At 45.5% G+C, this 25367-nt stretch overlaps 3 protein-coding genes across 3 annotated transcripts; all 3 read right to left on the bottom strand.

Annotated features, from left to right (window-relative positions):
• Window positions 1-3756: 3756 nt before the first annotated feature.
• Window positions 3757-6657, bottom strand: LOC308377765 (keratin, type II cytoskeletal cochleal-like; the record flags this gene model as incomplete). The annotated part of the gene is made up of 9 exons (XM_080854501.1): window positions 3757-3971; window positions 4089-4141; window positions 4266-4486; window positions 4595-4720; window positions 4833-4997; window positions 5103-5198; window positions 5307-5367; window positions 5487-5695; window positions 6163-6657. The coding sequence occupies 9 exons, from the start codon at window positions 6655-6657 to the stop codon at window positions 3757-3759; spliced, it is 1641 nt and encodes a 546-aa protein (XP_080710627.1).
• A 6130-nt stretch (window positions 6658-12787) lies between these two features.
• LOC308377764 (keratin, type II cytoskeletal cochleal-like) lies at window positions 12788-15580 on the bottom strand (the record flags this gene model as incomplete). The annotated part of the gene is made up of 9 exons (XM_080854500.1): window positions 12788-12969; window positions 13119-13171; window positions 13296-13516; window positions 13625-13750; window positions 13863-14027; window positions 14133-14228; window positions 14337-14397; window positions 14517-14725; window positions 15107-15580. 9 exons carry the CDS (start codon window positions 15578-15580, stop codon window positions 12788-12790), a joined length of 1587 nt encoding a protein of 528 aa, XP_080710626.1.
• A 5384-nt stretch (window positions 15581-20964) lies between these two features.
• Window positions 20965-24392, bottom strand: LOC308377763 (keratin, type II cytoskeletal 8-like; the record flags this gene model as incomplete). The annotated part of the gene is made up of 9 exons (XM_080854499.1): window positions 20965-21179; window positions 21298-21350; window positions 21475-21695; window positions 21804-21929; window positions 22569-22733; window positions 22839-22934; window positions 23043-23103; window positions 23223-23431; window positions 23898-24392. The coding sequence occupies 9 exons, from the start codon at window positions 24390-24392 to the stop codon at window positions 20965-20967; spliced, it is 1641 nt and encodes a 546-aa protein (XP_080710625.1).
• Between the last annotated feature and the right edge of the window lie 975 nt (window positions 24393-25367).

Here is a 25367-nt window from a genome sequence, read left to right as displayed (position 1 = left end):
CGAGCTCGTGCCCGAGGCTGGCACTACAAAGCCACCCCAGCTTCCTCAGTTCGGGTCCTTTGAACCAGCAACCAGGAAGTCAGAATTCGAAGTCCTCCCGCAAACAACAAGTCCCCACGGAACCTGCAGCTCTCACATGAACTGAACAAAGATAAGTAAATAAAACCCTAACCCCATACAACCTCTGTGTGTGCGTGATTTTGTCCCATGACCAGTGTATATCGCTACAACTAACCTCGTGTGCACCCGCAAATACCCGCTAATATGTCCGTACTAGTTCGTGCCTATTAAACCGTAGCGGTCTTCGTAACATTACCCCCTTCCTCTGCAAGGGTGACATTACCCGGTAGCCTTGACAGGTAGTCCGCGACTACATTCTGCTGGCCTCGCTAGCGCCGGCCACAGAACTGGAAAGCCCCAGGTACCATCTTGTCACCCGAGAATTTCCCCACCCCCTATTACATACTTTCCCCACCCCCTATTACGTACTTTCCCCACCCCCTATCAGGTACTTTCCCCACCCCCTATCACGTACTTTCCCCACCCCCTATCACGTACTTTCCCCACCCACTTTCACGTACTTTCCCCACCCCCTATCACGTACTTTCCCCACCCCCGCTGATATATCCCTCCCCAGTATGACATTACAAGCCAAGTTCTCCACTACTACCATCTTTATCAGATACTTTACCCGTACAGTTCACAATTATCCACAAGCAATACTCAAACAGTCACATCGTACTGACCCCGTTCACCTGCCTTTCCTTACTGGACAGAATGAGGCCTTGTGACCGGGCTGTTGGCAGAAAAAACAAATGAGGGTCTCCCCCTTACTTCAAAACCTGTCACCACCCATTCCCACCCCAGTGTTACCTCCCCCCTGGTTGTAGTCTCTGGCAGGTCTTTGGGAGAACGCTGGACGGCTGGGTACGTTGGATACCACCTTGTGGGCGTTGAGGTGTTGCAACGCAAGCTTTGCTGCAGTCAGTCCATCCTCTGGCTCATGCTCACGGACCCAGGTCCGTACCTCTGGGGGCAGGACACTCAGCAGCTGTTCCAACACGACCTTTTCGCCGACCTCCTCCTTGGTGTGTAGCTCCTCTTGCACCCAGCGGCGGTACAGATGCTTTAATCGATGATATGTCTCTAGAGGTGCTTCACCTTCTGGTGCAGTACTCCTCCGGAACCGCTGACGGTAGGTCTCAGGGGTTATATTGAACTTCATCAACAGTGCCTCTTTGAGTTGCCGGAAGTCACCTGCACGGTATTCGTCCATGGCTGAGTAAGCTTCCAGGGCTTTACCCGTCAGCAACGGACTGAGTTGGAGCCCCCACTCACTCTCTGGCCACTGCCAGGTTCGTGCCAACCGCTCAAACCGCAGGAGGTAATTCTCAATATCCTCCCCCTCCTGGTACAGCGGTAGCTTTGGGTCTTTGGGTCGTACTGGGCGACTCAGCGATGGCGGGTAGACTGGACCTGTTGGCTGGTGGACTGGCCCTGCTGGCTGGTGGGCTGGACCTGTTGGCTGGTGGACTGGCCCTGCTGGCGGGTAGACTGGACCTGTTGGCTGGTGGACTGGCTGGCCGTGGAGCAGGCCTGAACTCTGCAACGACCTTGATGGGCCCAGCTCTCCCTGCTCTCCCAGGGGCTGGAAGGGCGTTGCTGGCGGGAGATCAAGCCTGGGGCTTCCCTCTCCAAAGAAGCTGGAAACCGCCCTCCGGTGTGAGAGGGATGGTTCCTGCCGAAGACACATTGCAGTGAAAAACTCCCACAGCTCCTCCCTCATGGCTCCATCCCTCCTCACCATAGCCTCCTGCCGCGCCTCGTCCCTCAACTGCTGCGTCGTGAGAAAATCTCGGACCAGGTCTGTTAGCGCCATGGCTGGAACAGCTTCTTGTGCCCGGGAAGATGCACCGACCACTCCCCTTGTGGTCCTGGGTCTGGTGACTTGGGCCTGCGCAGCTGCGTCTTCTGCTTCTGTCTCCCAGTCATCCTCCTTCACCCCTTCAGCTGCGTCTTGCATTGCCGCTGCCGCGGCTACAGCTACCCTGTGGTGCGAACGAAGTGTTTTTCTTCGGCCGGCCATCCCACTTCTGACAGTTGCATACCAAGCCATAGCAGAGACGATATTCATTAAGTTAACATGTACAGAAGTTATTGAATTTGTATGGATATGGCTCTGTTTGTAAATTTGTAATTGTTATGCATCCTGCCTAAACAATTAGGGGCCGGAGTGTTAGAGCAATGAATGAGATGTTTACTATTTCTGGAATAATGTTATTTTGTATTACCTTGTTATTATAATGAATATCTGTAAAGTAGAGACTCTTATTTTGACACGTTGTTTTGACCATGTGGAGGGAGCACGATTAGTTAAGAACGGAGAAGCACGGAGGTTCACAGTTTTTTGACTGTGTTAGCTTAATTGTGAAGTAAGACAAATATATAAGAATAATTTATTAATGTATGTACATGGATACCTGAACCTTTAAGAAGATAAGGAAATTTAAACTTTTAAGCTTTTGCACGCGTTCAATACTTTCCCTGAGTGGTTCAAATGATGTCACAGATATTGGATTGGACTGCTGCCATAACAGTAAGTGTAAAGGTCTTGTTTTATTTATTGTTAAATTGCACTAATACAGTGTCTGGGACAGATTATAACCAGTTTGAGTTTCTATTAAGAAGCCACATTTCTTGTAGTCTTTGTAAGATTTTATTGGGCTGTTTTGAGTCCCTGTTTGTGGAGGCCATGAATGGTGAAAATTAGGACACAGCATGACAAAACCGGTTGGGTGGTGGTTTCATATCCACTCTGTCATACCTGGAGCGGCCAGGAGATGCCACCAGAACCCACAAGCCCCTGAGATTCGGCCCAGGAAACCCTTACTCATATCCCAAGCCCTTGCCAAACAAACTAGGAAACCCTGTGCCAGGTGATTTGAGGAATCACCTGTTCCTCATTTCATGTGGCTGTCTTAAGTCCCTTGTTTTGTGAGCTTCGTTGCTCAGTCATGGGATTTTGACACGAGAGACAGACAACGGTTTGTGATATGCTGCTCCTTGTGAGAACTCGCTCATGTATTTTCTTGGCCCTTGTTCACTGCAGCTCACGGTCTGTTGGACTTTCTTTGTTTACTGTTTTTGGATGCTTTGTGGACTTTTGAGTTATGTTGCCTGAAGACGGCGGTTGTGTTAGTTACGGAAAGGACAACTTTTTGTTTACTGTGTGTTTTGGATCCTTTGTGTTTTTTCCTGGAATAAACTCCTCTGTGTATCCTCCAACCTGGTCTCCTGCAATTGTGCTACACTCCAACCTAACATACTCACTCGCTGAATACACTGACTTGTTGAGGACGACTAATCCTCTGATAAATATTTTGGAATATAACTTGTTTCAACTCATGTGGTTTGCAACTCAAAACAGATGACACAAGTAAGGATAGCTACACATGTTTGGCATTAAACACTTTATTTGCATTTTACATTTACATTCGGGTTTGGTTACTCTTTGGCATGTGGTGGAGTCACCAGTCACATCTGCAGTGTTGCACTTGTATTTCATCTTGAGCAGCTCAGCGGTTTTGTCACATGCATTACATTGCATCGCAAGTGGGATGGGTGGAGGTTTTATCCCACTCACTTTCTGAGTACACTGACTTGTTGTTTCACAGCTTTCAGACTTCATGGAGTGGAATTGGGAAGAGCATACGGGGTAAAGATTAGGGGGAAGAGAGGAGAGGTGTCGTTCCTCATTTAGAAGCGGCGGAAGCCACTTGACATCAAAGAGGAGCGAGACATGCTGCTGCTGCCACCGCCAATGCTGAGGCTGGAGCCGCCGCCCATGCCGATTCCGCCGCCGAGTGACATGCTCATGCCAGCGCCGCCACCATAGCCGAATCCACCGCCACCGCCTCCGCCAAGGGCCAGGCCACCGCCTCCTCCTCCTCCAAGGGCCAGGCCAGCGCCTCCTGCAAAAAAACATTTGAATAAATTAAAGGGCAGATCAATAAAAAGTGCAAATGATATATGCAGCATGGTTCATATCTGGATTTGTATCCACACTTGAAATGAATAAATATACCTACCAGCAGCACCTGAGGTTTCCTGGACGTGAACTGTTGCAGAGGCACCACCAATTCTGTGGAAGGGATCAAACATTAGGATTTTGTATTTCTTGCCAAATAACAATAGTCAGATAATTCACTAGTAAGTATTATACTTGAGGCAGTCCTTTGTAGATGTACTATGTTTCATATGCTTACCTGGACTCCTCTCCTTCCAGCAGGGTCTTGTAGGTGGCAATCTCAATGTCGAGGGCCAGTTTGACGTTCATCAGCTCCTGGTACTCACGCACCTGGCGGGCCATCTCCTGCTTGGTAGTCTGGAGGGCCGCCTCAAGGTCCCTGATGCGCAGCTGGGCATCCTTCACTGCAATCGTTCCACGTTCCTCAGTCTCTGTAATCTGGGCATCAATGCTGGCGCGCTGAATTGCAATAAAAGAGCGCAAGTCAGCCAAGTGGAGATTGGTTAAGCGTTGGCTAATGATACCATTAGTTATACTCAGTGGCGATAGCAAAGGGATGTAACTGACCTGTACTTTGACTGACTCAATTTCCATCTGGAGGCGGCTGATCATGCGGGTGAGCTCAGAGATCTCTGCCTTGGTTGTGCGCAGATCAACACCGTATTGGCCAGCAGAGGTCTGCATCTCCTCAAACTGTAGAAGACCAAGAGATGTTAGCATGAAGTTCCTACCCTGTGCCTCTTTCAAGAATCAAGGCTCTTTCATGACAAGTCACTAAGTGCTGGTGCCAATCTGATGCACTCACCTTGGCCTGGTACCATGACTCTGTCTCAGCCCGGCTGCGGGTGGCGATGTCCTCATACTGAGCACGCACTTCGGCCACAATGGAGTCCATGTCCAGAGTTCGGCTGTTGTCAATCTCCACAATAGCAGAGGTGTCCTTGATCTGTGCCTGCAGCTCACGCAGCTCCTGTGTGAGGAAGAGAATGACAGATGTTAATGTTTGATACGAGCTTGAGAACACTGCTAATAATTTTGGATGTGACCCTGTACATGAATTATGACCATCTCTCACCTCTGCATAGACGACCCTGAGGAAGTTGATTTCATCCTGAGAGGCATCAACCTTGGCCTCCAGCTCCACCTTGATCATGTAGGCAGCATCAACATCCTGAAGAAGAATGAACGAATTGGAAAAGAAGAATAGGTTCAGAGATTACCAATGGGAGATTATAGCAGAACATTGGTAGAGACTGTAAACACTTTTTTCAGATTTTACCTTCTTGAGCAGAACAAACTCATTCTCCACTGCGGCACGCTTGTTGATTTCAACCTCATACCTGCACAAATGGAGCACAGTATGGTCAGTTTTATAGAGGTAAGAACTGAAACCCAATACATTCCTTCTATTACAGGTGGTAAACGCTGGCAAATGTCCATAAATAATTAAGTTACTCACTTCACTTTGAAGTCCTCAACCAGAACCTGCATGTTTTTCAGCTCTCCCTGCAGCTGGACCTGCCCACTGCCCACGCCGTCGAGCTGTCTGCGCAGGTTGCCAATGTAGGCCTCAAACATGGAGTTGATGTTGGAGCGCACGGTGGTCGTGCCCTGGAGGAGGCTCCACTTGGTCTCCAGCATCTTGTTCTGCTGTTCCAGGAAGCGCACCTGTGGGGACAAAATCAAACACCATTAGTCCACTTTTACTATACTTAGTTTTTTTTCAGAGGTTACACAGCACTCATTTAAAGAAAATATTCATTTTTTTTTAAGTTGTAGTAAGCATCCTGTTTTTTCTTTAACTCCATTTAATAAGTGAATCATAACGTGAACTTTGGCATCTATGAACAAAAGATGGCGTATATTTGTAAATTTGCTTAAATGTTTTTCACTTGCAGGTTGTCTGGTTCACACCTAAGTTTGTTTGCCAGAATGCCAAGTGTTGTCATCTGCTGTAGTAGGGCATAGGCCCTCTCTGGGTTATGGTTTCAGAACATCTCCTTTTTCCCTAAGTGGCTTAGTGAAGACTATTACTGGCAACATCCTATCAGATGATCAATTGATGACACGATAAGCCTAGAAAACTCTTGCCAGTGCATGTCTCTGTTGGATTTTGCTATGAGAAAAGCACTGACCTTGTCGATGAAAGAGGCGAAGCGGTTGTTGAGGGTCATGATCTGGTTCTTCTCCTGAGTGCGGACGGTCTGGATGGTGGGGTCGATCGTCAGGTTCAGGGGGGCGAGCAGACTCTGGTTGACGGTGACAGCTGTGATGGCTGGTGCTGGTGCTATGATCGCACCACCTCCACCACCCATGGAAAATCCCATGCCACCTCCGCCGATAGCCAGGCCACTTCCGAGCCCCAGGCTACCTACACCAGCACCGAAGCTGCTGCTGATGCTGGCACTACCTCCACCGACGCTGGCACCACCTCCGCCAATGCTGTAGCTGTAGCTGGAGCTGGAGCCACCGGCAGCGGCACCGCCACCACCTCCCAAGGCCAAGCCACCACCTCCCAAGGCCAAGCCACCGCCACCCATGGAGCGGCTGGAGAAGCTCCTCCTCATGCTGCCACCGCTGCTGAAGCCACCACTAATACTGCCACCGCTGCTCATTCTGGATGAAGACATTCTTATGCTCATGGTTGCTGTTGCTAATTACAGAGGGCTACAAGCCAACAGAGAGAGGAGAGATAGAACAGCACTGGAGCAGGTGAGTCCACTAAGAGGAAGGATGTACCTCTGAGTGTCTTGCTGTTGGTGCGATGCCTCTTTATACTGCTTGGAGAGGGGGTAGCTCTCACCTGAGCCCTGCTCTCACCCTCCTCCACTGCCTGAAGACACTCGCCCTGCAAGTTGACCTGCCTGCAGGGGTTTCAGGCAGCCATCTGATTGGTGGGGAGACACTCAGCTCTGTAAGATGAGAGGCCTCCAGCACACTCAGGTACTCACACACTGCAGGTAAAGTCAGCAAGGGCCTGAGGGGGATTCTAGGGTGAAATGGCAGTCATATTCTCTGCTTAATCCCTTATCCGAACACATGAATGCCTGATAGCACATTTCTCAATTGGTTTTAACTAGTTAAGTTTCAGGCATGCAAGTGCCTGCGGATGAAATAGCACTCCTCTGCATTGTGTGCAATTCCAGTAAGTTTAAAGGCACTTGCACAAATGTCGATTGTGCAATTCAATTAAGACTACGTGTATTTCTTCATTGACACCTTTAGCTATATCCACGGCAACACATTTAGATAGAGAAGGCATTGGGTGAGTTTGCTTATGCTAACATTCTACCTGAGAGTCTATTATCAAAAATGATCTTCACACAGTTGCACACTGTCAAACAAAAACCTCTCTGTGCTGAGTCCTGAAACTCTCTCATGCAGACAGTGAAGCCGATTTTGCTGCATGCTGTGGTGAAATGCTGCTGCTCAGCACACACTGCAGTGCTCTCTGCCAGGATATGAGAAGAGTATCTAATGTTTTGTATTTTTTAGTAACTCTTTGAATTGAATTAGGAATGTGTATAATCACATTGATTGCTACCAATGAACAGCAAAACAAAAGAATTGCAAATAAACAAAACTAAATGTACTCAGCATATCAAACTTTGCTGGGTGATGACAGTTGACTTGGAGAGGCAGCTGAAAATTCAACCACACATCACCCAGTCCAGATTGAGACCTGACATCATCTTGGTCTCAGAAGCCTCAAAACAACTATATTTGCTGGAGCTGACGGTCCCCTGGGAGGAGAGGATGGAGGAGGCGCAAGAAAGAAAGAGGGAGAAGTACCAGGAGCTGGTGGAGGATTGTCGGAGGAACGGGTGGAGGACAAGGTGTATGCCAGTGGAGGTGGGAAGTCGGGGATTTGCCAGCCACTCCCTGAACAAAGCCTACGGCACACTGGGCATAACAGGTGTCAACCGAAGAAGAGCCATAAGTCACAACGTAGAGGCAGCAGAGAAAGCATCTAGATGGCTCTGGTTGAAGAGGGGAGAGCAGTGGGGGTAGCATGCCACTTGGACACAGGCCGGGGTCTGATCAGCCTCGGTCGGGTCGCCTGGAGGAGGGTGTCTGTTGCAAGACCCGAAACACCCAGTGACTCCAGGAACAACACTGATGATGTGTCCAAGTTTGCGCATCAGTAGATGTATTATTAACTGCTTGTCACAACTAAATCTGTTCCACATTTCAAGTATAGGTCGTGAATCCACTTAAGATAGAGTTAATGTAGAATCTAGTTTTGGACAGTTGTAGTTTGTGGCAGGTTGTACTCTATAGGTGGCACCAGTGAGGAAAAAGTTGCTCTGTATTTTTTTGAGAATGTAGAGTCAGTGGCGGTTTGTCAATACAGGGTGCTAGGGCACCGCCCCTTCAAAAATTTTGAGATTTGTCGAAAAAGATTATATATCAAATAATTTAAATAAGAAATGTTCTGTGTTAACGCGTAAAAAATTTGAGAATTTGTCGAAAAACATTATATATCAAATAATCAAAATAAGAAATGTACTGTGTTAACGTGTTAAATGTGTGTGGGAGACCGTAAGCCCCTGTCAACAACAACTTAAATGTGACCAGATATAATATACTGCCATTCGTTATCACTGAGAGAAGCCCCTTCTGGCGCTGGTGGGGCGCCGGCCAAGTTAAAGTCAATGGGAGCCCTCAAAATTTCAATTTCGAGGATGTACATAGAACATATGATGCTTACTTTCCATGATCAAACGTTGCATAACAGAAGATTGTAATTGTATCATCCCCAGTAATACACTGAGCAGAGACCACACCTGTGTTGATCATGAGCCAAACAGGATCCTTATGGCTGACAAGTGAACAGCAAGTCAGGAGGATATTTCTCTTAGAGAGCAGAAACTTTATGGTAACAGTTTGCAACTGTTATTTCAGGTATATGTGAATCTTTTGAGGTCTTTTCTTAGATGGTTATAGGCAGTGGGAACCTATTTCAAATATGCAAGCTATGCAAATAGTCCATATTTTAATCCTTAACATATTTTGACATTTACACTGAGCACACCCTAATCTCCAAAAATGTTGATGACCTTTCAATTTGCAGGCAGATAAAGATCAAGCTTCATACTGTCTGGGGGGGGGGAAGGCATGTGGCTAAGGGGGTTGAGTCTCAAAGTCATGAAAAGTGTCATAAGGTGTCAAATCTTTAGTACACTTGACTGAGGACAAAGCCATAAACGTAACAAACATCTGTTGTTGTGCTTCACCCATATCATTTCTTTTCAGGTGCTTTTTCCTGGAGATATGGGTAAACTTCAACTAGTCCTGTCAAGATCATACTGATGGAGGCTTTAAGTATAAATACGCGTTATTATACAGCGTTAACGCAAGCCCATTTTAACGCCGTTAATTTTTTTATCGATTTTTTTTTTTTTAAGATTAATGTTCTTTTTGCTCTCCCAAACTGTGTAGTAGGCTAACGTTACGTTTGAGTGAATGGTGAGCGCGATATGGCGAAATGGATGATAAAAAGCTTCTGAATAGAAAGTTTACCTTTAAAAGTTGTGTTGTGCAAAAAAAGCGAGCTTCACTGTTGTCTGAAAATGTCAACAGGCAGCTGGCTGAAAGCACAGAAGTAGTAGGCTTACCTTTCATTGGTAAACTAACTGTTACGGTTCATTGTTTTCGAAATAAGAGGCCTGACTTCTATGTTCACAGCAAACTTGAAAAAAAGAAAATATTAAGCCATGGTTTGACTGCACTATAGTCCTTGTTTATCTGAAATGTGCATTTTATAATTTTATTTTGTACCGCCCGGTTTGGCAATGTTGTTTTTCAATAAAATAAAACATTGCATAAAGCAAGCCAATCCACTTTTCCATGTTAATAAGAGCATTAAAAAAAAAATGATTGAAGGGACATTTAGAATAGATACAAATTTGCGTTTAATACATTTGCGATTAATTGCGATTAATTTTTAGTTAACTATGACAAACATGCGATTAATCGCGATTAAATATTTTACTTGTTTGACAGCACTAATAAATACACATAAACGTGATGCTATGTGTGTGTGTGTGTGCGTCTTTGAGTCAAGCAAGGATTTGTACCGGGTTTTGTGCTCTTTGTTATTTAAGCAATATAGCACGAGTGGGAGTGGGGTAGGTAAGGGATAATCCCATGGGTGTTGTTGCCTACGCCACTCGGCCTGGCGGCCTCGGTGGCTACGGCCGAACACCACCCGTGGGATTATCCCTTACCTACCCCACTCCCACTCGTGCTATATTGCTTAAATAACAAATTGACATGCCATAGAGTACCTCCATTATGACAGCGAAAGTGATGACCCTAAAGTTCCATCATAGGGTTCCATGGGTTTTCATTTGCTTTATACTTGACTCTCTGTCAGACAAGAAGAGCTATGCTTCAAATAGGTTTGCACTGTCTACGGTACCACAAGCACACCTTCCTCACAATGTGAGCAGTAGAAGTAGGTCAGATACTAATTTAGCAGGATTTTGAATTTATGTGAGATCAGTGGTGAACAGTCAAGGTCTGCTCAAGCCTTCTTTGTTCTTGTAATTTAGTTTGCTGTTTATTTATTGCATCAGACTCTGTTTTTTCAATCTCTCTCTTTTTCCATTGCGTAGCCTACCGGTGTAACAGTGTGGAAAACATAGACAGAAAAAAGTTGGATCCTATTGCAGGCTTAAGTTTATCATTACTCATTTGCTGCCCTCTGTTTGTTTGGCATAATAGTAAATACTAGTGAGATACATATATAACATACGGCAAATGCACCAGGTAGAAGTATTACATTGAAATTACTTTAAAATGAGTTATAATTATCTTTCACATTCAGACTAAAAAAATATAATTCTTTTGATGATGGTATACATTCTCATTTCCATTCTCATTGTTTACAACGGATTAGAACTCTGCAAGTGTCTGCACCGTGTCGGCAGGCCAGGAGAAAGTTGTGGGAGACGACACTGATTTGTCATATTTCCGGAAATTGCTACATCGCGCTGAATTCACGGGTAATCGTTGAATTCGCGTGAATTGGTGCGATCGCGACATCGCAATTCCTAGAGGGTCTGGTTAACACAGCATTTCAATTCTGACTTCTCGGAGCGCAGCTGTGAAGACAAGAACAGAGATGTCTCACAATAATAGAAAGTTCATTCAAGATGGCGAACCATCTGTTAAGCTGACTGACTAAGCTTGTAATTGTAATGCACCATGCCTATACAATTAGGGGCCGGAGTGTTAGAGCCATGAATGAGATGTGAAATATTTCTGGAATAATGATATTTTGTATTACTTTGTTATTATAATGAATATTTGTAAAGTAGACTCTTATTTTGACTCTTATAACGTTGTTTTGACCATGTGGAGAGAGCAGGATTAGTTAGAAGGAACGGAGAAGCACGGATGTTCACAGTTTTTTGACCATGATAGCTTAATTGTAGTGTAAGACAGATATATAAGAATCATTTATGTATGTATGTGCATGGATACCTGAACCTTTAAGAAGATAAAGACATTTAAACTTTTAAGCTTTTGCACGCGTTCAATACTTTCCCTGAGTGCTTCAAATGATGTCACAGATATTGGATCGGACTGCTGCCATAACAGTAAGTGTAAAGGTCTTGTTTTATTTATTGTTAAATTGCACTAATACAGTGTCTGGGACAGATTATTACAAGTTTGAGTTTCTATTAAGAAGCCACATTTCTTATAGTCTTTGTTAGATTTTATTGGGCTGTTTTGAGTCCCTGTGGAGGCCATGAATGGTGAAAATGAGGACACAGCATGACAAAACAGGTTGGGTGGTGGTTTCATACCCACTCTGTCATACCTGGACCGGCCAGGAGATGCCACTGGAACCCACAAGCCCCTGAGATTCGGCCCAGGAAACCCTAACTCATATCCCAAGCCCTTGCCAAACAAACTAGGAAACCCTGTGCCAGGTGATTCGAGGAATCACCTGTTCCTCATTTCATGTGGCTGTCTTAAGTCCCTTGTTTTGTGAGCTTCGTTGCTCAGTCATGGGATTTTGACACGAGAGACAGACAACAGTTTGTGATAAGCTGCTCCTTGTGAGAACTCGCTCATGTATTTTCTTGGCTCTTGTTCACTGCAGCTCACGGTCTGTTGGACTTTCTTTGTTTACTGTTTTTGGATGCTTTGTGGACTTTTGAGTTATGTTGCCTGAAGACGGCGGTTGTGTTAGTTATTGAAAGGACTACTTTTTGTTTACTGTGTGTTTTGGATCCTTTGTTTTTTTTCCTGGAATAAACTCCTCTGTGTATCCTCCAACCTTGTCTCCTGCAATTGTGCTACACTCCAACCTAACATACTCATTCGCCGAATACACTGACTTGTTGAGGACGACTAATCCTCTGATAAATATTTTGGAATATAACTTGTTTCAACTCATGTGGTTTGCAACTCAAAACAGATGACACAAGTAAGGATAGCTACACATTTTTAGCATTAAACACTTTATTTGCATTTCACATTTACAATCGGGTTTGGTTACTCTTTGGCATGTGGTGGAGTCACCAGTCACATCTGCAGTGTTGCACTTGTATTTCATCTTGAGCAGCTCAGCGGTTTTGTCACATGCATTACATTGCATTGCAAGTGGGATGGGTGGAGGTTTTATCCCACTCACTTTCTGAGTACACTGACTTGTTGTTTCACAGCTTTCAAACTTCCTGGAGTGGAATTGGGAAGAGAATATGGGGCAAAGATCAGAGGGAAGAGAGGAGAGGTGTTCCTCATTTAGAAGCGGCGGAAGCCACTTGACATCAAAGAGGAGCGAGACATGCTGCTGCTGCCACCGCCAATGCTGAGGCTGGAGCCGCCGCCCATGCCGATTCCGCCGCCGAGTGACATGCTCATGCCAGCGCCGCCACCATAGCCGAATCCACCGCCTCCGCCAAGGGCCAGGCCACCGCCTCCTCCTCCTCCAAGGGCCAGGCCAGCGCCTCCTGCAAAATAACATTTTAATTAGTTAGAGGGCAGAACAATAGGAACTGCAAATTATATATGCAGGCAGCATGGTTCATTTCCTGGATTTGTATCCAGTCTTGAAATGAATAAATATACCTACCAGCAGCGCCTGAGGTTTCCTGGACGTGAACTGTTGCAGAGGCACCACCAATTCTGTGGAAGGGATCAAACATTAGGATTTTGTATTTTTTGCCAAATAACAATAGTCAGATAATTCACTAGGAGGTATTATACTTAAGGCAGACCTTTGTAGATGTACTATGTTTCATATGCTTACCTGGACTCCTCTCCTTCCAGCAGGGTCTTGTAGGTGGCAATCTCAATATCGAGGGCCAGTTTGACGTTCATCAGCTCCTGGTACTCGCGCACCTGGCGGGCCATCTCCTGCTTGGTAGTCTGGAGGGCTGCCTCAAGGTCCCTGATGCGCAGCTTGGCATCCTTCACTGCCAGCTCTCCACGTTCCTCAGTCTCTGTAATCTGGGCATCAATGCTGGCGCGCTGAATTGCAATAAAAGAGCGCAAGTCAGCCAGGTGAAGATTGGTTAAACGTTGGCTAATGATAGCATTAGCTATACTCAGTGGCGATAGCAAAGAGAGGTAACTGACCTGTACTTTGACTGATTCAATTTCCATCTGGAGGCGGCTGATCATGCGTGTGAGCTCAGAGATCTCTGCCTTGGTTGTGCGCAGGTCAACACTGTATTGGCCAGCAGAGGTCTGCATCTCCTCAAACTGTAGAAGACCAAGAGATATTAGCACGAAGTTCCTTCTCTGTGCCCCTTTCAAGAATCAAGGCTCATTCATGACAAGGCACTAAGTGCTGGTGCCAGTTTGATGCACTCACCTTGGCCTGGTACCATGACTCTGTCTCGGCCCGGCTGCGGGTGGCGATGTCCTCGTACTGAGCACGCACTTCGGCCACAATGGAGTCCATGTCCAGAGAGCGGCTGTTGTCCATCTCCACAATAGCAGAGGTGTCCTTGATCTGCGCCTGCAGCTCACGCAGCTCCTGTGTGAGGAAGAGAATGACAGATGTGAATGTTTGATACGAGCTTGAGAACACTGCAAATCATTTTGGATGTGACCCTGTACATGAAGAATAACCATCTCTCACCTCTGCATAGACGACCCTGAGGAAGTTGATTTCATCCTGAGAGGCATCGACCTTGGCCTCAAGCTCCACCTTGATCATGTAGGCAGCATCAACATCCTGAAGAAGAATGAAAGAATTGGAAAAAAAGAATAGGTTCAGAGATTACCAATGGGAGATCAAAGCAGAACATTGGGAGAGACTGTAAACACTTTTTTCAGATTTTACCTTCTTGAGCAGAACAAACTCATTCTCCACTGCGGCACGCTTGTTGATTTCAACCTCATACCTGCACAAATGGAGCATGGTATGGTCAGTTTTATAGAGCTAAGAACTGAAACCCCGTACATTCCTTCTATTACAGGTGGTAAACACTGGCAAATGTACATAAATAATTAAGTTACTCACTTCACTTTGAAGTCCTCAACCAGAACCTGCATGTTTTTCAGCTCTCCCTGCAGCTGGACCTGCCCACTGCCCACGCCGTCGAGCTGTCTGCGCAGGTTACCAATGTAGGCCTCAAACATGGAGTTGATGTTGGAGCGCACGGTGGTCGTGCCCTGGAGGAGGCTCCACTTGGTCTCAAGCATCTTGTTCTGCTGTTCAAGGAAGCGCACCTGTGGGGACAAAATTAAACACCATTAGTCCACTTATATTATACTTAGTTACCATTTAATCAGTGACCCTTTACGTGAACATCTGTGAACATAAGATGGGGTATGTTTGTAAATTGGCTTAAATGTTTTTCACTTGCAGGTTGTCTGGTTCACACCTAAGTTTGTTTGCCAGAATGCCAAGGGTTGTCATATGCTGTAGTAGGGCATAGGCCCTCTCTGGGTCAGGGTTTCAGAACATCTCCTTTTTCTCTAAGTGACTTAGTGAAGACTATTACAGGCAACATCCTTTCAGATGATCAATTGAGGAAACGATAAGCCTAGAAGAACTCTTGCCAGTGCATGTCTCTCTCTGTTGGATTTTGCTAAGAGAAAAGCACTGACCTTGTCGATGAAAGAGGCGAAGCGGTTGTTGAGGGTCATGATCTGGTTCTTCTCCTGAGTGCGGACGGTCTGGATGGTGGGGTCGATCGTCAGGTTCAGGGGGGCGAGCAGACTCTGGTTGACGGTTACAGCTGTGATTGCTGGTGCTGGTGCTATGATCGCACCACCTCCACCACCCATGGCAAGTCCCATGCCACCTCCGCCGATAGCCAGGCCACTTCCGAGCCCCAGGCTACCTACACCAGCACCGAAGCTGCTGCTGATGCTGGCACTACCTCCACCGACGCTGGCACCACCTCCGCCGATGCTGTAGCTGTAGCTGGAGCTGGAGCCACCAGCAGCGGCAACGCCACCACCTCCCAACGCCAAGCCACCGCCACCCATGGAGCGGCTGGAGAAGCTCCTCCTCATGCTGCCGCCGCTGCTGAAGCCGCCACTGCTACTGCCATTGATGCTCATTCTGGATGAAGACATTCTTATGCTCATGGTTGCAGTTGCAAATTACGGAGGGCTACAGGCCAACAGAGAGAGGAGAGATATAACAGGATTGGAGCAGGTGAGTCCACTAAGAGGAAGGATGTACCTCTGAGTGTCTTGCTGTTGGTGAGATGCCTCTTTATACTGCTTGGAGAGGGGGTAGCTCTCACCTGAGTCCTGCTATCACCCCACCTCCACTGCCTGAAGACACTCGCCCTGCAAGTTCACCTGCCTGCAGGGGTTGCAGGCAGACAACTGATTGGTGGGGGGACACTCAGCTCTGTAAGGTGAGAGGCCTCCAGCACATTCAGGGGCTCTGAACACTACAGGTAAAGTCACCAAGGGCCTGAGGGGGATTGTAGGGTGATGGAATGGCAGTCGTGTTCTCTGCTTAATCCCTGTTCCATTCTCATGGATGCCTGATAGCACATTTCTCATGGTTTTAACTCCTTTAGTTTCAGGCATGCAAGTGCTCGGGGATGAAATAGCACTCTTCTGCTTCTCAGCACACACTTCAGTGCTCTCTTCCAGGATATTATACATAGTATCTATTGTTTTGTACTCTTTGTTTTGGATTCAGAATGTGTATTATCATATTGTTTGCTTGTCACAACAACATCTGTAAACACATGTTAAATCTAGTTCATGAAATACACACAAGATAGAATTAAATAGTGTTAATCTAGAATCTAGTTTTGGACCAGTGGTAGTTTGTGGCATGTTGTAGTCTATAGAAGGTACCAGTTAGAGGTAGCTCTGTATTTTCTTGAGAATGTAGAGTAAATACATGACAAATTCACAAACAAGATTCATGCAAGCAAGCGCGCAATAACAATTAACAACGATTCAAGTCATTCCATTCAAATATGGAATTAGATCATCTAATGCGTTCTTTCCATGATCCAACGTTCCATAACAGAAGATTGTAATTGTATCATCCCCAGTAATACACTGAGCAGAGACCACACCTGTGTTGATCATGAGCCAAAAAAGGTTCCTTATAGCTGACAAGTGAACAGCAAGTCAGGAGGATATTTCTCTTAGAGCAGAATCAGTTTGCAACTGTTATTTCAGGTACTATATATGAATCTTTTGAGATATTTTCCTAGATGGTTATAGGCAGTGGGAACCTATTTCCACTTTGCATGTGCACCCCATATCATGTAACTCATGTCTAATGCAGGATAACGAAATATTTGTACATTTTGTTCAGTATGTTGATTTTTACCTGGTATCTGTGTGTCAGCTATTAAAGCTTTTTTGAAGGTGAAGCTTAAGCTTTTTAAAATATGCATTTTTTCCTAAAAATGAGGACCTAACCTATTTCGAAAGATATGCAAATAGTAAATTTTTCCACCCTTAAAAAATGTTGACATTTACGCTGCACACACCTTAATCTCCAAAAATGTGGTTGACCTTTCAATTTGCAGGCAGATCTCAAAGATCTCAAAATAATTGCAGAAAGTGTCGTTAGGTGAAAGAGGCTCATGAGATGGGCAAAGTGGGATGAAGCGTGTCATAAGGTTTCAAATCTTTAGTACACTTGTGCTTTTGAGAATACAGCGTTGAACATACAACAACTGTTCATCTGTTGTTGTGCTTTACCCATATTATTATTACATTCTTTGCTAAACTTTGATGAACACTCGATGAATAACTGCCTCTGTTTATTCTTACATTGTGAGTTCTGGTATATATACCATGCAATATGGAGGAAGCATGTATTTTCTTGTGGTAGCAATGGTTACCTCCAAAGAAACACTTGAAGCCGGCATCGTTCTGCATCAAAATGGTCTCACATTCTGCTACGAATTTTGCACCTGAAAGAACCATTTACTGGATTATCAAGAACTTCAAGAAGCCATATCGGATTAATTAGCCAATGAGATTGATCTATTTCAGCAAGGTGGATGGAATCTGGCTTTTTAATTCAGTGGAATCTTCTCGTATTGCAGGCTTAAGTTCATCATCACTCATTTCCTGCTGTCTGTTTGTTTAGCTTTGTGCACCAGGTAGAAGTTTTATATTCAAATTACTCTAAAATGAGTTATAATTATCTTTCACATTCAGACTAGAAAAATATAATGAATTGATGATGGTATGCACTCTTACAATCCAACAACAATTTGTAACAAGTGATTGTTCTATACCAACCTATAGGTTTATAGAGTTAAAATACAGGTTTAGCAAGGAGGTGAGAGAAGCTAAACGACTGTACTCTGAGAAATTCCAACACCAGTTCTCAGCCAATGACTCAACTTCTGTCGGGAAAGGACTTAGGCAGATTAGAAATTGTAAACCTTTACGACTTGTGATGAGTTTGATTGTCGCTTTGAAAGGCGTTTTATTGTCGCTTTGAAAGGCGTGACATCACCCACCAACTCCAGCGCATCAACTGCACCTCCATCACCACAGGAGATCCCTGCACCTTTCCACAGTTGCCCACCTCAGACCATCACTGACCCTCTCCTGGACCCCCTGCCGTTTGCTTACAGAGCCAACAGGTCTGTAGACGATGCAGTACACATGGGACCTACGCCAGGATCCTGTTTGTGGACTTAAGCTCTGCCTTCAACAGCATCATCCCAGCTCTGCTACAGGACAAGCTATCCCAGCTGAGTGTGCCTGACTCCACCTGCTGGTGGATCAAAGACTTCATGTCTGACAGGAGGCAACACGTGAGGCTGGGGAAGCATGTCCCTGACTCCCGGACCATCAACGCCGGTTCCCCCGAAGGCTGCGTTCTTTTCCCTTTACTCTTCTGCCTGTACACCAACAGCTGCGCCTCCAGTCACCAGTCCGTCAAACTCCTTAAGTTCACGGATGACACCACCCTCATTGGGCTCATCTATGGTGGGGATGAGTCCGCTTAGAGGAGGAAGATTGATCATCTGGTGACCTGGTGCGGATCGAACATCCTGGAGCTCAACGCTCTGAGAACAGTGGAGATGACTTCAGAAAGAACCTAGCCCCACTCAACCCCATCACCCTGAGAGACTCCCCAGTCGACACTGTGGAATCTTTCTGCTTCCTGGGCACCATCATCTCCCAGGACCTCAGGTGGGAGCTTAACATCAGCTCCCTCACCAAAAAAGCTCAACAGAGGATGTACTTTTTGCGGCAGCTGAAGAAGTTCAACCTGCCAAAGACAATGTTGGTGCACTTCTACACCTCCATCGTTGAGTCCATCCTCACCTCCTCCATCACCATCTGGTACGCTGCTGCCACTGCCAATGACAAAGGCACACTGCAGCTTATCTTTCGTTCTGCTGAAAAGGTGATTGGCTGCCGCCTGCCATCTCTACAGGAACTTTTCGCCTCGGGGATCCTGAGGCGTGCAGGTAAGATTGTGGCCGGCCCCTTCCCACCCTGGTCATATACTCTTTGAGGCACTCCCCTCCGGCAGGAGGCTGCGTTCCATCAGGACCAAAACCTCACGCCACAAGTCCAGCTTCTTCCCCGGATGCAGTTGGCCTCATCAACAAGGCCCGGGATCCCCCCCCCCCCCGAAACAGACTCTTATCCCGCCTCTACGCTTTATTGTTTTTCCTATGTTCTGTAGTACTTGTGTTATGATTATTGTCTGCACCAAAATGCCAAATAAAATTTCTGGAAGGGGTAAACTTATTTGGCAATGAAAACAATTTTGATTCTCATTCTATGTGCACTTTTGAGGGTCCTCAATACATATTTTGCTTGGATGTATTTACTTGTATACGGGTTGCAACCACAAGATGTCAGTGTTCTGTAGGCAGAGAGTTTATTTAACTTTAAAGGAACATAAGTTCTTGAAGGCGAGAGTTCCATTGTAAAGAATGTACTTATCTCATGTCGGTTATATTACTGCAACGCACTCTATGCTGGTCTAACAAAACAGATTTTAAACGAACTTCAGCTCATCCAAAATGCAGCTGCTAGAATAGTCACTAGAACATCAAAATGTAATCATATCACCCCTGTTCTTAAATCACTTCACTGGCTCCCTGTTAAACAAAGAATTGAGTTTAAAATGGTCCTTCTTGTCCATAAATCACTTAACGACCTTGCCCCACCCTATATTTAGGATTTGATTTCTTTTTATGATCCATCGTGTTTCACAAGGTCCTCAAGTAAATGTCTTCTCACGACCCCAAGAATAAACACCAATGCTGCACACGGTGCCTACCTCTGGAGTTAAAGTCATCGCAATCAGTGCTCTCTTTTAAAAAGGAAATTAAAACTTTTAATTCATGACTATAGGTCTTTTTTTTAACACTTTATTGTATTGTTTTCATTTTCATTGTATTGTTTTTATTCCATGTATATACAAACAGTGCCCTCAGCAATTATTGGCACCCTAAGTGAATGTGACCAAAACAGGCTATGAAAAAATATATCTTTGCTGTTTATCTTCTTGGTCTTTCCCTCAAAATATTCACAAAAATCTTACCTTTACATTGAAGTAAAATTCTTTTTTCTTCTTGGGACATTACATAAAATATTCAAGTCATATGAAGTCATATGATACTTACATTTTTGGATCTTACTGCAAGAGAAGAGGAATTTTGGGTGACATCAATCCTTTTGTTTGTTCTTTGACCTGGGCTGGATATATATGTAAAGGCCTACTTTTTTCTTTTTGGGCTCTCCTGTGTTTCCTCTCATTTTAACTGGATTGAAGAATGACCACATGATGTACAAACCTTCAAGGGACTTAATATTTGCCTGTATACAATTTCTTTGTTAGTTAGATTCTTCATCTGCCGGACATGTTTATTTTTTGTTACTTGAATTTCATTCAACTAAATTTGAGAGACTTAAGTGAAACTGTCTTGCTTTATGTATTGTTAAATACAGTGTCTCGGACAGATTATTAACAGTTTGAGTTTCTATAAAGAAGGCATTTTGCTATAGTCTTTGTGAGATTTTATTTTGCTGTTTTGAGTCCCTGTGGACATGAATGGTGAAAATGAGGACACAGCATGACAAAACTGGTTGGGTGGTGGTTTCATACCCACTCACTGAGTACACTGACTGGCTAGAATTAATCCTCTAATAAAGTATTTTCTTTGGAATATTACGTGTTTCAACTCATGTGGTGTGCAACTCAAAACAGACACAATGAGTAAGGATTGCTACACATGTTTGGCATCAAACACTTTATTTGCATTTCACATTTACATTCGGGTTTGGTTATTCTTTGGCATGTGGTCACATCTGCAGTGTTGCACTAGTATTTCATCTTGAGCAGCTCAGAGGTTTTATCACATGCATTTTATTGCATTGCATTGCATGCGGGATGGGTGGCTTGTTGTTTCACAGTTTTCACTTCCTGGAGTGGAATTGGGAAGAGCATACGGGGTAAAGATTAGCGGGAAGAGAGGACAGGTGTTGTTCCTCGTTTAGAAGCGGCGGAAGCCACTTGACATCAAAGAGGAGCGAGACATGCTGCTGCTTCCACCGCCAATGCTGAGGCTGGAGCCGCCGCCCATGCCGATTCCACCGCCGAGTGACATGCTCATGCCAGCGCCGCCACCATAGCCGAATCCACCGCCACCGCCTCCGCCAAGGGCCAGGCCACCGCCTCCTCCTCCTCCAAGGGCCAGGCCACCGCCTCCTGCAAAATAACATTTAAATTAGTTAGAGGGCAGAACAATAAGAACTGCAAATGATATATGCAGCATGGTTCATTTCCTGGATTTGTATCCAGTCTTGAAATGAATAAATATACCTACCAGCAGCGCCTGAGGTTTCCTGGACGTGAACTGTTGCAGAGGCACCACCAATTCTGTGGAAGGGATCAAACATTAGGATTTTGTACTTCTTGCCAAATAACAATAGTCAGATAATTCACTAGGAGGTATTATACTTAATGCAGTCCTTTGTAGATGTACTATGTTTCATATGCTTACCTGGACTCCTCTCCTTCCAGCAGGGTCTTGTAGGTGGCAATCTCAATGTCGAGGGCCAGTTTGACGTTCATCAGCTCCTGGTACTCACGCACCTGGCGGGCCATCTCCTGCTTGGTAGTCTGGAGGGCCGCCTCAAGGTCCCTGATGCGCAGCTGGGCATCCTTCACTGCAATCGTTCCACGTTCCTCAGTCTCTGTAATCTGGGCATCAATGCTGGCGCGCTGAATTGCAATAAAAGAGCGCAAGTCAGACAGGTGGAGATTGGTTAAACGTTGGATAATGATAGCATTAGTTATACTCAGTGGCGATAGCAAAGAGAGGTAACTGACCTGTCCGTTGACTGATTCAATTTCCATCTGGAGGCGGCTGATCATGCGTGTGAGCTCAGAGATCTCTGCCTTGGTTGTGCGCAGGTCAACACCGTATTGGCCAGCAGAGGTCTGCATCTCCTCAAACTGTAGAAGACCAAGAGATGTTAGCATGAAGTTCCTACCCTGTGCCCCTTTAAAGAATCAAGACTTGTAAGAAATGATAGAGGTTTCTTTGTTTCTGATGCAGCAATCTTTATTCCAATAATGTGCAGTGACGAAGCAGCCTTACTCCAGATTCAGCGGTGTAGGACTGAATCCTGTAACATTGTAAAACACCACACTATATACAATCAATTCATGATCATAGAAATAGGGGATGGTTTGTTTGGCCCTCTGTATAATAATTAGATCTGTTGCTCTCTTGCATAATAAAGTAGTTTCTAGAATATTCTTATTCTGTGAACAAGAATCTGGCGACCGTTTGTCTGTTTGAATAATCAGAGTCTACTTCTAACAATAGACCTGCTAATTACGTTTGGATGTCTGCGCGATCAAGATGGCTGTCAGACGTGTTCTCCTCCGGTACCCATTCTATAATTGATGGCCGTCGTTGAAGTTTAAAGCGGCGCCAGGAAGGAGACCTCAACTAGTTAGCATGACTGAGATGGGAATATATCATTGATATCAAAATCTCTTACTGTTCTTTCAGGAAGGATTGTATCAATTTCCCACAACTCTTACATGACAAGGCACTAGGGGCTGGTGCCAGTTTGATTCACTCACCTTGGCCTGGTACCATGACTCTGTCTCGGCCCGGCTGCGGGTGGCGATGTCCTCGTACTGAGCACGCACTTCGGCCACAATGGAGTCCATGTCCAGAGTTCGGCTGTTGTCAATCTCCACAATAGCAGAGGTGTCCTTGATCTGGCCCTGCAGTTCACGCAGCTCCTGTGTGAGAAAGAGAATGACAGATGTTAATGTTTGATATGAGCTTGGGAACACTGCAAATCATTTTGGATGTGACCCTGTACATGAATTATGACCATCTCTCACCTCTGCATAGACGACCCTGAGGAAGTTGATTTCATCCTGAGAGGCATCAACCTTGGCCTCCAGCTCCACCTTGATCATGTAGGCAGCATCAACATCCTGAAGAAGAATGAAAGAATTGGAAAAGAAGAATAGGTTCAGAGATTACCAATGGGAGATTATAGCAGAACATTGGTAGAGACTGTAAACACTTTTTTCAGATTTTACCTTCTTGAGCAGAACAAACTCATTCTCCACTGCGGCACGCTTATTGATTTCAACCTCATACCTGCACAAATGGAGCACAGTATGGTCAGTTTTATAGAGGTAAGAACTGAAACCCAATACATTCCTTCTATTACAGGTGGTAAACGCTGGCAAATGTCCATAAATAATTAAGTTACTCACTTCACTTTGAAGTCCTCAACCAGAACCTGCATGTTTTTCAGCTCTCCCTGCAGCTGGACCTGCCCACTGCCCACGCCGTCGAGCTGTCTGCGCAGGTTGCCAATGTAGGCCTCAAACATGGAGTTGATGTTGGAGCGCACGGTGGTCGTGCCCTGGAGGAGGCTCCACTTGGTCTCCAGCATCTTGTTCTGCTGTTCCAGGAAGCGCACCTGTGGGGACAAAATCAAACACCATTAGTCCACTTTTACTATACTTAGTTTTTTTCCAGAGGTTACACAGCATTCATTAAAAGAAAATATTCATTTTTTTTAAGTTGTAGTAAGCATCCTGTTTTTTCTTTAACTCCATTTAATTAGTGAATCATAACGTGAACTTTGGCATCTGTGAACAAAAGATGGCGTATATTTGTACATTTGCTTAAATGTTTTTCACTTGCAGGTTGTCTGGTTCACACCTAAGTTTGTTTGCCAGAGTGCCAGGTGTTGTCATCTGCTGTAGTAGGGCATAGGCCCTCTCTGGGTTAGGGTTTCAGAACATCTCCTTTTTCCCTAAGTGACTTAGTGAAGACTATTACAGGCAACATCCTATCAGATGATCAATTGATGACACGATAAGCCTAGAAAACTCTTGCCAGTGCATGTCTCTGTTGGATTTTGCTATGAGAAAAGCACTGACCTTGTCGATGAAAGAGGCGAAGCGGTTGTTGAGGGTCATGATCTGGTTCTTCTCCTGAGTGCGGACGGTCTGGATGGTGGGGTCGATCGTCAGGTTCAGGGGGGCGAGCAGACTCTGGTTGACGGTGACAGCTGTGATGGCTGGTGCTGGTGCTATGATCGCACCACCTCCACCACCCATGGAAAATCCCATGCCACCTCCGCCGATAGCCAGGCCACTTCCGAGCCCCAGGCTACCTACACCAGCACCGAAGCTGCTGCTGATGCTGGCACTACCTCCACCGACGCTGGCACCACCTCCGCCAATGCTGTAGCTGTAGCTGGAGCTGGAGCCACCGGCAGCGGCACCGCCACCACCTCCCAAGGCCAAGCCACCACCTCCCAAGGCCAAGCCACCGCCACCCATGGAGCGGCTGGAGAAGCTCCTCCTCATGCTGCCACCGCTGCTGAAGCCACCACTAATACTGCCACCGCTGCTCATTCTGGATGAAGACATTCTTATGCTCATGGTTGCTGTTGCTAATTACAGAGGGCTACAAGCCAACAGAGAGAGGAGAGATAGAACAGCACTGGAGCAGGTGAGTCCACTAAGAGGAAGGATGTACCTCTGAGTGTCTTGCTGTTGGTGCGATGCCTCTTTATACTGCTTGGAGAGGGGGTAGCTCTCACCTGAGCCCTGCTCTCACCCTCCTCCACTGCCTGAAGACACTCGCCCTGCAAGTTGACCTGCCTGCAGGGGTTTCAGGCAGCCATCTGATTGGTGGGGAGACACTCAGCTCTGTAAGATGAGAGGCCTCCAGCACACTCAGGTACTCACACACTGCAGGTAAAGTCAGCAAGGGCCTGAGGGGGATTCTAGGGTGAAATGGCAGTCATATTCTCTGCTTAATCCCTTATCCGAACACATGAATGCCTGTTAGCACATTTCTCAATTGGTTTTAACTAGTTAAGTTTCAGGCATGCAAGTGCCTGCGGATGAAATAGCACTCCTCTGCATTGTGTGCAATTCCAGTAAGTTTAAAGGCACTTGCACAAATGTCGACTGTGCAATTCAATTAAGACTACGTGTATTTCTTCATTGACACCTTTAGCTATATCCACGGCAACACATTTAGATAGAGAAGGCATTGGGTGAGTTTGCTTATGCTAACATTCTACCTGAGAGTCTATTATCAAAAATGATCTTCACACAGTTGCACACTGTCAAACAAAAACCTCTCTGTGCTGAGTCCTGAAACTCTCTCATGCAGACAGTGAAGCCGATTTTGCTGCGTGCTGTGGTGAAATGCTGCTGCTCAGCACACACTGCAGTGCTCTCTGCCAGGATATGAGAAGAGTATCTAATGTTTTGTATTTTTTAGTAACTCTTTGAATTGAATTAGGAATGTGTATAATCACATTGATTGCTACCAATGAACAGCAAAACAAAAGAATTGCAAATAAACAAAACAAAATGTACTCAGCATATCAA

Source organism: Sprattus sprattus (assembly GCF_963457725.1).
Source record: "Sprattus sprattus genome assembly, chromosome: 16".
NCBI classification, from domain to species: domain Eukaryota; kingdom Metazoa; phylum Chordata; class Actinopteri; order Clupeiformes; family Clupeidae; genus Sprattus; species Sprattus sprattus.
This window is presented reverse-complemented; position numbering and strand designations above follow the sequence as displayed.